General features: G+C 42.2%; 1 protein-coding gene across 4 annotated transcripts in view; it reads right to left on the reverse strand.

Moving 5' to 3' along the window:
• Positions 1-14,288, reverse strand: part of osbpl9 (oxysterol binding protein-like 9) — a 36,613-nt gene that overhangs the window by 19,452 nt on the left and 2,873 nt on the right. For 2 of the 4 annotated variants that reach the window (XM_063465848.1, XM_063465847.1), the window contains exons 3-4: positions 8,221-8,299; positions 722-798 (exon numbers count right to left, since the gene is read on the reverse strand). In XM_063465848.1, the coding sequence (XP_063321918.1) occupies positions 722-798; positions 8,221-8,299 (156 nt within the window). Of the gene's footprint in view, positions 1-721; positions 799-5,649; positions 6,115-7,931; positions 8,147-8,220; positions 8,300-14,288 lie in introns of those variants that run through there. The other 2 variants (XM_063465850.1, XM_063465849.1) reach the window with 2 other exon arrangements.

Genomic DNA, 14,288 nt, shown 5'->3' on the forward strand with positions numbered 1-14,288 from the left:
AAGGAGGAAGAAGCATATCTGGATGAGGATGGGAGGGAGCATAGCGGAAGGTTTGTTTTGAGGGAGGAGAGCAGGAAAAGAGGTTGAGCAGAGAAACAACTGCAGGGCAGGAGAAGCAATTTCTACTCTCATAAAAACAGATATAAACACCGGTGGGACCAAAATGGCAGCAAGCAGGTCAGCAGCTGAGCAGACTTTCCATTAAACTTAAAAGCCTGCTCCTAAAACCTGTCCAAACTGGCCACGTATTTCCAAACATCCTCACCCTACGATGACGCAAATGTCAGCATTTTTCCCTTTAATACAGACGTGAATTATCTTCCAGCTCTGCTCTCTTGAGGAAAAAACAGATGAGAGCAATACACGTAAAGCTTAAAGTGCTGATAACCTGACATGCAAAGCCCATTCAAATCCATCATGTTCGGGTATCGTTTATGCAAATACAGACTGCGTCAAGTGCGAAAAACAATCTCGCAGTGAAAGCTCTGATATTATTTTCATGGCAGGGTTTCCAAACTCGTTTACCTCTTCATCTAAACCAGGATCATCTTCGGGTATCACAAAGAGCGGCACGCTCGATTTCGGAAATATGAACTGTGCGACGGGAATTTGTATAAATGGCACGCAAACACCAGAGGATCCACATAGCAAACAACTCCTCTGTTAACTGCAGTGGATTAGACACAAAGACACACATCCAAAGAAGCGCTTGGTTTCATACCCGGAGTTGGAGGGTGTGCCGGAGGATAGTTCCCTCTAAGGCGTGGATCCACTTCTCCCGCTCGTCTGCATCTCGGGCTGAGGACAGAAACACAGAGACACACCCAGTGAGCCACGTTTTCCATCTGACACCATCTGTAGCCCATTTAAAGAAAAAAGTAATGACAGCACTAAAATGACATGAGTACTGGTGACGCAGTGAGGGACACTGAATATTCACCTAGAAAGTTTCATTGAAAACATGTTGACAAAAGGGGTTAGGTTTATTTCTCTCATGTCATTCGGTGACGGCAACCAAGAGATATTCTGGTAATCTGTTCCCCCGTGCCATACACATGAGAGCTGTACCAATCCTTAACCAAATTCATGCCGCCCAAAATGTCAAACTTTTCCTTCTAATCAGAGTATTCATCAGAGCTTGTAGGTCTGTGTCTAAATTGCATTAACATAAAAGTCAATAAAGCCTCTTTGAATTTGAATGAATCTTTATGCATGTTTGAGCCTTCCACTGAATATAATGGAACTAAATGGGACTTGGTCTTTGTGCTCACAGTACCAAAAAAACAAATATATTAAAAAAATTTTTTGTCTCTCTGGAAATCATGACCCGGTTTGTCCGAACCTACTAACCTCGTGGTGTGCGGTTTCATAGAGGAACTACACCCACTAAACGTTTTACAGTTCAGAAGGAAGTGTGCAACTACATGAAACTGCTCAACAACAAAAGGTGCACAATTGTTTTCTCCTTTGAGTGAGCCAGTCAGAGTTTTTAAAAGGTGTTTTATTGGCGTTTGAGACCTATAAAGTGAATTCAGTTCAATTTTATTTATACAGCGCCAAATCACAACGACAGATGCCTCAAGGGTGCTTCATTTTATAAGGTAAACAGCCTACAGCGACAGAGAGAAAACAAAGAATACCCTAACAATATGACCCCCTATGAGCGAGCGCTTTAGTGACAGTGGGAAGGAAAAACTCCCTTTTAACAGGAAGAAACCTCCGACAGAACCAGGCTCAGGGAGGGGCGGCCTCCTGCCATGCCACCTTCATTATGCTCAATGAGGCAGGAGTCTGACAGACATACATTAAAACTGAAGCTTTTTAAATACGCTTTACTATATTTAACTCATGCAGACATAAAATCTTTGTCTGCATGATAGTAATGGCTGAATCAATACCATAAAAGTGACCAGCTTTTATGGCAATTGTAAAAATGAGGACTTACAGCTCCTTTCCTGTGCTGTCACAGTCCTGATTCTCATCTTTGTGTGAAGCAGAGCAGAGTGAGGCTGCACCCTCAGAGCAAAGACAGCGACATTAACCAATGACCCAGAACAGGCTCTGGCACATGCAGTACACACTGCAAATGGCTCCTGGATGCTTTTTCTTGCCACTGGCATACGTAATATTGCATTTTCCTGCCAAGACATGGAATGAACTGAAGTGGATGTGTGCTAAAGCTGTCCAGCACTGTGCCAGAGTCTGAGCCAATCGGTTTACTTTTTGCTAAGAAAATGGGAAATAGGTTCAGAAATCTATTGAAACATGTGTAAACATATATGGAACTACAGTATATAAGGCAAAAAAACTACACAGAGTTTATACAATAGGAGTATTTCTCCAGGACATTCAAGCTTTTGGGTGATGGCTGCCTTTTGTGGATTTCTCTGTCAATATGACCCCACGCGGCTCTGAGGAGACCAATCTATGGCTGACAGTGTTTTTCTATCCAGGTACGCTTTTACTGCACTGGGAGAGTGTTTGGGATCATTGTCATGCTGAAAAATAGAGCTGCAGCCAAACAGATGCTTTCCAGGTCTTACTGCATCCAAATCTGACAGTTCCATTAATTTTGGCAGCCCTCAATACCTCTACCATTACAGATCGCTACAGACACAAATTTGGATTCACGGCTCCAGAAGACCTGTTGCCAACGATTTTTAGTCCAGTTTCTGTGCAATCTTCAGATTGTCTTCTTGACACCCACAGAGAGACTTCAGCAAACAGTAGATGGGTCAGATGCATGTCTCAGGTCCTGTGTCCGGTGTTTGCGGGAGTTTGTCTGTTTCTAAAGGACAGGACTTTCTGTTCGTGTGCTGCAGACACGTTTTTAGTCCTGCACTTCATTTATTTTTAAGGACACACTGCACACCATGCTGAGATATGCCAAGTTTCCACACAAACCTCTTTGGGAATCCCCTTGTTGGTGGAAAAATACAGTTTTTCGTGCCTGTCAAAATGTCTCATCTTTAGCATTATTTCTAGACTCGGCTAAAGATCCATCCTTTATAAATAAAGATACAAAATAAAATTAGCTCTTGCTAAGTTGTGTATTATATCCAGACAAAACACCGACCTATGAATCATTTGAACCATAAAAAAAAGCACCAGTGTTAACTGGCTTAAAACACAAAAACAACCAAAAACAGAAATTTGCTGAAAAAGGTCAGGTGCAAAGACTGGACAGAAAAAGCAGCTAATGTTCCAGGTGAGGACAGTAATCAATATAGTCTCCAATCAATCTCCAAAAGCTGTTAACAAAGAACTAAATATGTCCTTGAATTAGCTCCTAAACTCCATCCCGGGTAAGAGTCATCTTTCATTGAGCTGGAAACAAGACAGAACAGCAGATGACGGTCTGCGCTCGTAGGCAGGCTAAGGAGCGCTACAACAGGAAAGCTTTTAAAGACATTAAACGGCAGCCGAGGCTCAGGCCAATCCACTCAGACAGCACCTCACTGCCCTCTCGCTTTCCGACTCTCCAGGGGAACAGATCTGCTGCAGCTAATGTCGTTCAGCTCTACTCATGACAGCCAGGCCATTCAAGAAAAACTAATACAGGAACTGTTTCACAAGTCCAATCTTTGTCCTAGTTAGTGATTCACATCTGGAGCTGTGATTTGCTTTGCCAAGGAGGTGTGAGCACATTATTCATCCACCTGACAGGAACCTACTTTGTTAATACTCCACCAACAATCACGTTTTGTAGAATTTAAACACGTGACACAGAAAAGGGAGCACGCAAAAGCCCGCCTCGTTAAACAATCTTTAACCTGCAAGCTCCCCAGCACAATATCTGCGTTATTCCCATTTGTGTACAGGCGAGAAAAGAGCAGGTAATCGTCCAGTGAATTTACAACGAGTGACCGCCATGTGTCGTTTCTGCTGCACGCTCTACTCAGGAGCAGCTGACGCAAGCAGCCTCCTGCTGTGAGACGCATGTGAGGGGAGGACATTCAGACAATGACCCGACCTCCTCCGCAACAATTTCCAGAAATTTTGGAAAAAAGAAAACAAAAAGACAAAATTGAATATGCAAATGTTTTCAGTGAATGTTAGCAGCATCTATAGTGTGTGTTTAAATTAATATCCTTACATAAAATAAAGATAATAATTAAGGAAATTTGGGGATTCCAGTCGTGCCGTTTTGCAGTATCGTCAAATTTAACCGAACAAAAAGGACAAAAGTCTGAAAGTTAAATGCTTTGTCCACAAATCTGCCATTAAACCCACTCTTAAAGTTTTACGATGCCGTTTCCACCCCGTATAAATGAAACAGTCTGACAGCTCAGCTGCTACTGTCACAACACAGCAAAGTGTGCAGACCAAACCCGTTACTGAAAGCTGGGCAATGGCAGCGAGGCACAGCAGGGCTATCAGAGGCACAAACAGGAGGGACCGTACCTCACACCAGCGAGCTTCAGGTCAGCCACTCACACGCGCTGCAAATATTATATGAAAACCCACAAACTTACCCACACAGAACAGAAATAACTGCAAAACCTAATGGCTAAAAATAAGATCTCCAAATGCTGCTGCCAAATAAAGAAGAGTTTCCACATATGTAGCAGCGGTGCACAGTTCCACACTCACAGCGGAGATCACCTCACATCCAGCAAAAGGAACTGATACATGAAAAACATATTTACAAAGGAGGGTATGTGTTGGTAGAATTTTCCACAGGATACAGCTCCTCTCACGAACGCTAAACTACCTGCTACGGATCGACCGATGTGTACAGGAGAGACAAAGTGAAAAGTTGGGAAAACAGAAAAAAGGAAAATAGATGAATTAAATAATATGATTAATTTGATGTCACACATTATTTTTCCCTCCTGTTATCCTTCAAAATGCAAGGAAAATCTTTGCCTGAATTCTTTGTAAGCTTATTTACAGTATCTTGCTGATTGCACAACATCATTATATCACTGTAACTGTGTTTTTCAATTAATCCCTCCCCACATGCACCGAGCAGCTGCTGAATGGTTGTGTATTTCACTCTCCGGGGATGTGGCCAACTTTCATGAACAGTTAAGTCATGTGAAGTCAGAACTCTCACAGCGTGGTTTCCACACTATTTTTAAGCTCGATTCTTGTGGTTTTAACCTTTTTTCCTTATCTAACAATTAGGAAATTGAAAGAACTGGATGTGCAAGGATTTTGTGCCGAACCCAAAATAACAACGCTTACGTTGTCCCTTAAGGAGACCAGGATAATGGTATACTATCCACATGAACAACTGTAAAAATTGACTTGATGAGTCCGGCCCCGCACACCGGAAAACCGCTCCAGCTGAGTATATAAACAAAGTTACGGACAGTTACAGTCACCTAAACCGTAAACAATGCCATTCACAGACAAGTAAACACACGGCAGATGGTGCATGTGCAGTTACAACCAACACACTCAGACAAATATCATGTCCAGACAGTTTTGTACTTTTAACCCAAGGATTTCATGTTAAACCGTCAGTGACGTCTGTTTATGACGCTCAGCACTTCTTCATTATGCTGCTGCTCCTTTTTTCCTGTGTTAATTATTCAGCCCACTTCTTTCTCCTCCTGCTATCGTCAGACATGCTATGAAACATCTGGTCACTTGTCTGAGCAAGAAGGCTGATGCTAGACTACAAGCTGTCAATACTCTGACCCTGCAGCTCCCCCGGCGTGGTGCAGAAATCTTCTGAATGGCTACTTAATCGAAGGTGGATTGGTGGGAAAGTACTTTGTACTTTGCTCATTTAATGAAGATTAGAAGAAGATAAGTGTTGGCGACTTTTCAACCTGACACAAACACCGGTTTCATTCCTAAAATAACAGAGAGGTTGAAATGAAGATAAAGCTGTGAACAAAACATAACAAAAGGACAGAGCTGACAGTGCAGGTGATGCTGAGGTGAGGGAGGGCCCAGGAGAGAGAGAACAAGACGGAGAACACACAGAGGTCTCTCATCCCGGACTTGTGCTGCCCGACTGGGAGAGAGAAGACGACAGATAGCTTTAGCAGATAACAGAAGGCCAGCAAAGAGCAAAGAGGGGAAATGAGGAAAAGGGCTCTCAGGCAGCTATGATGCACCGCCGGGGGAGAGAGGCTGATGAATAATGGATGTTTCTCTAAATAGAAGGCACACAGAGCCGCACTCCAGGCTAGCACAGTGGACTGTGAGCTCAGAACTATAATTTAACCTGTAATATGGACTGTGCAGTACCAGAAAGCAGCGTGCTTCAGTGCTTAGAAATTAGCAGTTTTTACTGCAGGGATAAAAGGAAAAGCATCACTCTAAATATAAGTTCTAATCTCAGTTTCTCGCTCATTTCTTTACACCGGCGCACCATCCATGACCAGGAAACGCACACACTGGCCCATTCAGATGATGCTGCCAGTCCTGTGAGACCGACTGCATAACACTCTTACTCCAGGATTGTTTTACAGCAACACAGAAACTAGTCCTGCCCGACATCCTCTTGATATCTCAGCTAACAGCTGATGCATCCAGAATCTCATGTTCAGTGCTCATTTTTGCTCGTCCTGCCAGCGGAGATACATGAGACAGTTCAGTCCTCCGCTGGGTATTTGGAAAGCAGATGTGTCTTGCGTCAACTTTTCATTGTTTTCACTCAAACAAAAAGATGACCGTGGGAGGATTCGCAGCTTTCAAATCGACGGGTTTAACTCGAACAGCAGAAACCTTCGGTGTCTCACTGTCGCTAAACGCGCAGAAATTTCCCTCTCTGACTGATGATTGATTTGGTCTCATTAGAATATAATTTGCATAAACTGCTGCTGTTCTCCTGCTCTCCCTTTACTGACGTAAAAGTCTCACACGCTCAGTTAACTCAGATAAAAATAAATGCAATGTAAATATAAATAAATGCATCTTAACTGACAAAAATCATCTGCAGAAAAGCACCAGATTAAATAAAGACAATGATATTTGAGCCATTATTCACTGATGAATACATCCGCATGCGAGTTACTGTCCCGGGGGAGGGAAAACGACGTCTCCACAGCGAACCAGCAACACCAGTAACATAAACATCCCTTTCTAAAATAACACAGCGAGTTTGTGCAAACATCTGAGGACTGTGCATACGAACATCTCCTTAATGTTACCTCATCGCGGACACTGACTAAACAGTCGTAGTCTGAACTGTCCTTGAACCTCGACTGCAAACCCTTTCTACCATGCACCACGGAGCGCACTGCTCCACCCTGACCATACATCCCAGAAGACAAACAGACGACGCCTCCTTGCGATCCTTTCGCCCCGGGCTGGCATGCATGCTGACGTCGTGGTTTTCTCCTTACCCTTGCGTTTGTAGAACCACAGCATACAGCTTCGGAACACAGACATAGGAGAGGGCATGGAGGAGGTGAGAAGGGCGGGGGGCCCATGGACTGTGGCTGGTGACCCTCAAGGAAGGAGGTGAAAGGGGATGCTGGTAGTGAAGTGTGCAGGGTTTTGGTGGTGGCGAAACAGACACAAATGGACAAATGGAAGGGCGGAAATGAACCAAAGTTAGAGGAGGTTAGTTAAAGACCTGGCGGAGTGACAGGGTAAAAAAGGTGTCTGCGGTGTACTGAACAGGATGGGTCCCTGTCAAAAGGAGGAAGGGGCTGACAGGACGCGAGGGAGGGGGGCGATGCTGTAGGTGGGAGCCAATCCTGTCCCTACGGAGCGACCGGCTGTTAGAAAGCGAGCGACGGCAGCAGCGGTGCAGCGAAAGGCGAACAGCAGGAGCAGCAGCAAGAAGAGACCTGAGCTCAGCAGTATTCCCTTATTATTCCCAGTGGCTCAACTGCAGAGACACATAAGCAGCAATCTTCCTCTTCAGCCGCAGTGGAGAGGGCTGAAGGGAAAAAAGAAGTCTTAATTGCTTCTTCTGTTCCAAAGGAATCTGTTTAGCTCGCAGTGGAACAAATCTTGTTTACCGAAATATGTCAGTCCAACTTCAGAGCTCGAAGAGGAAGGGAGAAACAGCTCAGACGCATGCAGCATGCTTTGAGATTGTGTAGATGCCAGTGTGTGCGTGTCTCCTGGCAGTAGAGCAAACCAATCCAAGACGTTAAAAGGCAGGAAGGGGAGAGAGAGGGAGTGAGAGAGCAAATGGACAGCATGGCTGAATGCAAAGCATTCACAGAGGAGGATTGGCTGTGATGACTACATAGAGGAGAAGAGGGGGGCTGTAAGAGAGCAGAATTAACCGGGGGGACACCTCACCTTGGAAATGGAAAGTCTTCTGGTCCACAGTGATGGTGAATGTGCTGTCGTCCTCGTCATCGATGCCGATCACAGCTCCCTGTGCAAACAGAACGAGAGGAGGGGAGAGAGAGAATGGGAAAAGCAGGCAGTCAGACAGGGACACGTCATACTCCACTTTCCATTTCGATCTTCATGCCCTCAACATGTCCCCAACTGGCTCTCATTTATTAATTAACCCTAGTCATTCTCAGCAGCTCACCCTCTTCTCTTCAAAAGCTCAATTTCCTGTTGCCTCGTCATCTTTTTCCTCAAAAAATAAAATAAATCACCGTCTCTCTCTCTCTCTCTCTCGCAGACACACAAAAATGAGTGCAGTCTTTTGGAACATGGTAGAGAAGAAGGGAGGGGAGGAGGTGGGATTTGGGAGAGTGAAGGAGGAGAAAGGCAGGGAAGGGTGGAGAGAGAGAAAAAGTACACCAGGGAGCAGCAGCCAAAAAGGAAAAAAAAGGAACTGCAGAGGAACGGCCTGCTGGCTAGCTGGGGCATTAGCTCCTAGCAACAGAAACAGGGCGTGTGACTCAGAGGTTACTTACACAGCAAATCTCTAATAACAGAAATATCAGGAACTGTAAGGGGTGGATAAAACAGCTGTAAAATCTGTTTGTTGACCCCCGAAAACTCTGTTTTTTACATTTTTATTTTATACAACCTTTATAAAGTCTGTGCCATTGCTTTGAACTGAATTTCAGGGACATGTCTGTCTGTTCTTAGGGTTTCTGGATTGTACAGTATCTTGTGATGTGTTGTAAACCTGTAATATTACAGGTAAATTAATAATAATTTGTCTTATCTTAAAAACTAAATAGTTAAAAAAACAGGTCACTGACAAGAGATTCATATTTGTATGCACGTGTCTGGAAACGCATAATGAAACGGATACAGACACCCAGCCCTTATCAAATGTGGCAGATGATACCTGCAACCCTAAGTGCAGCAAAACTGCATTGCATGCACCAGCCACTTTATTAGGTACACCTGTAATTGCCAACAGCAGCTCAAAGCATTTGACCGTGTAGATATGATGAAGACAGCCTGCTGAAGTTCAAACCGAGCATCAAAATGAAAGAGGATTTAAATGACTTTGAATGTGTCACAATTGTTGTTGCCAGATGGGCTGGTCTGAGTGTTTCAGAAGCTGCTTATCTGCTGGGACTTTCCCACACATCCATCTATAGAGTTTACAGAGAATGGTCTGAAAAATAGAAAATGGGTAAAAAGTATTTAGGAGAGTGCCTCTGATCGTCAAACGTCAAACCATGAAAGAGATGGGCTGCAGCAGCAGAGACCACACCAGGCGCTGCTCCACACCTCCTCTTTATTTTTGATTTCTCAGTTAACATAAGATCATTAAAATGGGTGAACATTAAGGCTGTCACAAACGATTAGTTTGATAGTCGACTAGTCACCGATTATTTTTGCGATTAGTCGACTAATCAGATCATGCATCCATTAGACGTAAAACGTACAGCTTATTGCACCAGCAGCATCTGCTCTTATATAACTATGATTAGCTTACAGCTTGAAGTGTTTAAGGTATGGGCTAACTAAAAATAAAGACAAGATGATAGTTTATTAAATTTTAATGAAATTTGCAGATTGTTTCGGTGGAGTTTAATAAACTCAGCCGTCTGCTCCTTGCTATCTAAAATATAACAGGACACTGGAGTAAATTCTCGAGCATCTCACACTTCTGATAATCAGTTTTCTGCTTGACGTTTATTCAGCTGTGTAAAAACTAACTTTAATCTCAGCCAGACCGATTTACTCAGGAACAAATAAAATACTAAAAAAGCCAAACAATAAAATTTTTAAGTTATCTAAGTGACTTATATATCATGTTTAACCTGAGTAGTGAAAGACCGTGGTAGGTTTGAAAACGATTTGCCGGGAGTCCGGTGTTCTCACGGGCTCTAGTGAGCCTTGCCCCCGGCTAGCTATCGAGCTAGTGGGTAACAGACGTCTCCGAAAACGTCGGAGCGCTTTTGAAAATATGTGGTGTCTTGATAAACTGAGCAGATGTTTGAGGTTTACACAGCTACATTCTCGCCTGAAAATATGTTAAACGTTTATTTTGTGACCCAGAAAGAATAATAACAGTAATATTAAAACTAACTAGCTGCCGCCATTGTTGACAACTGAGCTGGGCTGCGCTATGAATTCTGGGACAGAGCTACTTCTCCTTCTTCGGGGTTTAACGGCAGCTGGCATCCTTTTACATGCAGTGCTGCCATCTTCTGTTTCAGTCTGTTATTACACTCTTAAATCCTACTACTTATTCCTGCGGCTTTTGTGATCTTACAAAGCTTCAAACGACGTGTCGACTATTAAATCAGTCGTCGACGATTTTGATAGTCGACGTAATCGTGACTAGTCGACTAATCGTGGCAGCCCTAGTGAACATTCATGTAGATTTAGGGGTGATGAACTCTAGGCCTCATGGCCGGTGTCCTGCAGGTTTTAGGTCTCACCCTGGGTCAGCACACCTGACACAAATGACTAGTTCATTACCAGGAAGACATGTTGAGGAGGTCATTTAGCCATTTAAATCAGCTGTGTTGGATCAAGGACACATCTAAAACCTGCAGGACACCGGCCCTCGAGGCCTGGAGTTCCCCCACCCCTGATGTAGATGCTAAAAGTAGCAGCCTCAACACTCCATTTAATTCACCGTCAGACTTCAGTAGCTTCACTCAAAGTGTACATAAGCCCACTCACAGTTTTCCCTCTGTAATATTACACTTCTACACATATTTATTATTAAACATTTAATATTCTAATAATGGACTACACAGCACTAGGAAAACAATTTCAGTAGACAGGATGTTTTTCTGAAAGTGGTCTAAATAATTTAGAGAAGTGCTCCCTTCTTTGGCATGTTCGTCATACCATATATCAACTCAATGCAGAACAGCTACCAAAACCTGACTTTCATAGAGGTTGATTATCTCTTAATACAGTCCCATCCTCACTGTGCACGACCTTGGACACTGTTGTTCCTCTAAAAAAATGAAGGCAACAACTTCTCTGGCATAACTCAAATGTGCTGCTTGAAGTAGTTCGAAGTTTGCGAGCAAATCTTAATTTGGCCTGGAAACCAATCATTTGTTGGTCTATAAAAAAGCTCTTCATAAACTAGGTGATCTCAACATTTATCACTGATTAAAGAAAATAAGAACAATGGCAGGTTTCTTGGCATTAATGTAGGCAGGCTAACAAACAGTCAGAGCTCTGAGGAGCTGAATATTCCTTTAACTTAAACGAGTAATTAATTAATGTATTTACAAATAATTTTTTTAACCATAAAAGAAAGAAACATTTACGTCCATAGCACAGACATACACATTTAGTAACTGCTGATATTAAAACCAACCTTTCCAAACCAACTTCAATCATTTCTTACACATCGACATGTTCGTTAGAATCCCTGCAAGCCCATCTAGAGAGGTCTTATCACAGATTAATGCTACTACGTCAAAGACGATCGATTTACTAACAGGCTACGTCCCACACACTTTTAATGCAGCTGTATTTATACCACTAAGCCACTAAAAGAGAGCAGTAGAGTTATTCAGACTATATTTGGCTGTAAAAATCATAAAAACATGTTGCCTAATGAGGTACTTATCCTGGATGGCATGACATTAGCCTCCAGTAACAGTGTATAAAATCATGGAGTCATTTTTGATCAGATCCTTTAACGCGTATATTAAACAAACACGTAGCATTGCTTTCTTCAACAGTAAAATATCTCTAAAATAAAAAAAGGCATCTCAGAGTGATGCTGAAAAACTAGTTGATGCATTCATTTCTTCAACAGTGACTACTATAATTCATTTTTATCAGGTTGTTCTAAAATATCCTATAAAAGCCTTCGGTTAGTCCAAAGTGCTGTAGCAAGAGTGCTGACAGGCACAAGAAAGAGAGACCATATTTCTCCCATACTCACTTTTCTTTATTGGTTCCCAGTTAAATTTAAATTTCCTCCCATACAAAGATAAGACCCTATCATATCTTATAGTATCATATTAGCCTAACAGAGCACTTCACTCTCAGAATGAATGCTGACTTGTTGTTCTTAAGACTTGAACAGGATTTGCAGTAATGCATCGAGCATTTTTCTCCACTCGACAGATGCTCATATACCACTGCAGCATATCATGAACTAGAAGAAACTCTCTCCCATAGTTTCTTCTATCTTGTCTCCCATGTTGTCCTTTTTGTTTTCTTCTTCCCCTCACCCCCACCGGTCAGATGGATGCCCCTCCCTGAGCCTCGGTCTACCAGAGGTTTCTTCCTGTTAGAAAGGAGCTCTTCCTTCTTATTGTGAAAAGCTCTTTTTTTTCATATGAGGGTTGTCTGACTGTTGGGCTTTTCTCCCAAATACTGCAAACTCTTTACCCCGCTGTATAAAGAACCTTTAGGTAACCATTGTTGTGATTTGGCGCTATATAAATAAACCTGTATTGAATTAAAATCTCTGAGGACTATTTCCAGCACCCTGTTGAATCTATGAATAGAAGAATTAAAGCAATTCTTAAAGATAAGAGGTGCAATCAGCAAGGTGTAACTAATGAAGTGGCCAGTGAATTATGTAGACATGGAAAACTCCAGCTATCATACAGTTACTGTTAAACCAAATATATAAACATACTGTATGAAAGTCTAGTAAACATCAGCAAACACAAAACTGGACACAACATCCAGCCTAGCCAGAGAGGCTGTCTGACAGTTTTTAGATTTAATAACATGTTGGTTGTGATATTAAAACTACAAAGCCAAGTTGCTCAACTTTTTGGACATAAGGGTTAATAAAACGCAGCCACAACAATGACTTTGTTGACAAGGGTTTAATTAATTTAATGACGCAAATGTACTAAACTGCAGTCACCACTGGGTTTGGACAGGGCGTTTTTCACAGGTAGTCTACTCCGCCTGCAACCAGAAATGACCAACCCTACTGACGTAGTGCTTCTCTTTTTATAAAAATAGCACCGGCGATTGTCTGACAATTGAGGACTTTGTGGAGTGAGAGGGTATTGACCAAATAATCAATCAGGATAATGCAACCCAGTCATGAAGTGTGTTGATAGCATTAGCACAGTTCAGGATGGGGATGCACTCTCCTACATCCTGTCTGATTAAAATTTTTAAAACAAACGACATCATGTATGTTGACTGCTATTTCATTATCATAGAATAATCTTGACTTTCATTGCAAAACCACTGAATATTCAATTGAAGGAAAATGCACTGCAACCAGGATATGACTTTACTGTTATTTTAGACAGGTCAAAGCAGAGTGACTCATTAAGAGTTTGTAGAAAACAATCAGATTAAACCCTGAACAATCTCATTACTGCATGAATACATACGGGTACATGAAACTGGATCCTCTGTACAGGTAGTTTCAGAAGATACTTCCTCTTTTCGGTCCTACCTGGCTAAAATAGTGAGTGCTTATTTTTAAAATAATCAACTTTCCCCTATTTTTTTAAGTCAACTAGCCAACTGAAAACGCAAGAAACTTAATATGTTGATGTGCAGCTTCCAGGAAGTCTAAAGGTTAAAAGTGTATAAAATGGGCACGTAGATAAGGACAACAAGGCCAGACTAAGAAGCTCTGTTTTGGTCACAATACACATCAACAACCTCCTCCCTCGTCTCTAGTGTGCAAAGTTTACTTCAACTCAACCTTTGATCCCAGTCAAGTCACGTTAGAAGATACAGTGAATTCACAAACCAAGGACAAACAGGTTTACTTTCAAACGCAGAAAACTAGCACAATGAGCAAAAAGAAACTAGACACTTTCTTTTAACCTTGGGAGTTTAGCTGAAAGCATTAACATAATAATTAACCTCTCAGAGAAGGAAGAACAAATGCTGTCAATATTGGTCAACAGATATAGTTCTGCTTTTTATCCTTCATGTCTTTAGACATTCACAATTGTAAAAAGAAAGCTCATTCTTTCAAGGCTCTCTTGTTATGAAGAAGAAACAAACACACGCAAGTATGACAACTGCTGCTA

This window comes from Pelmatolapia mariae, linkage group LG23, assembly GCF_036321145.2.
Source record: "Pelmatolapia mariae isolate MD_Pm_ZW linkage group LG23, Pm_UMD_F_2, whole genome shotgun sequence".
NCBI classification, from domain to species: domain Eukaryota; kingdom Metazoa; phylum Chordata; class Actinopteri; order Cichliformes; family Cichlidae; genus Pelmatolapia; species Pelmatolapia mariae.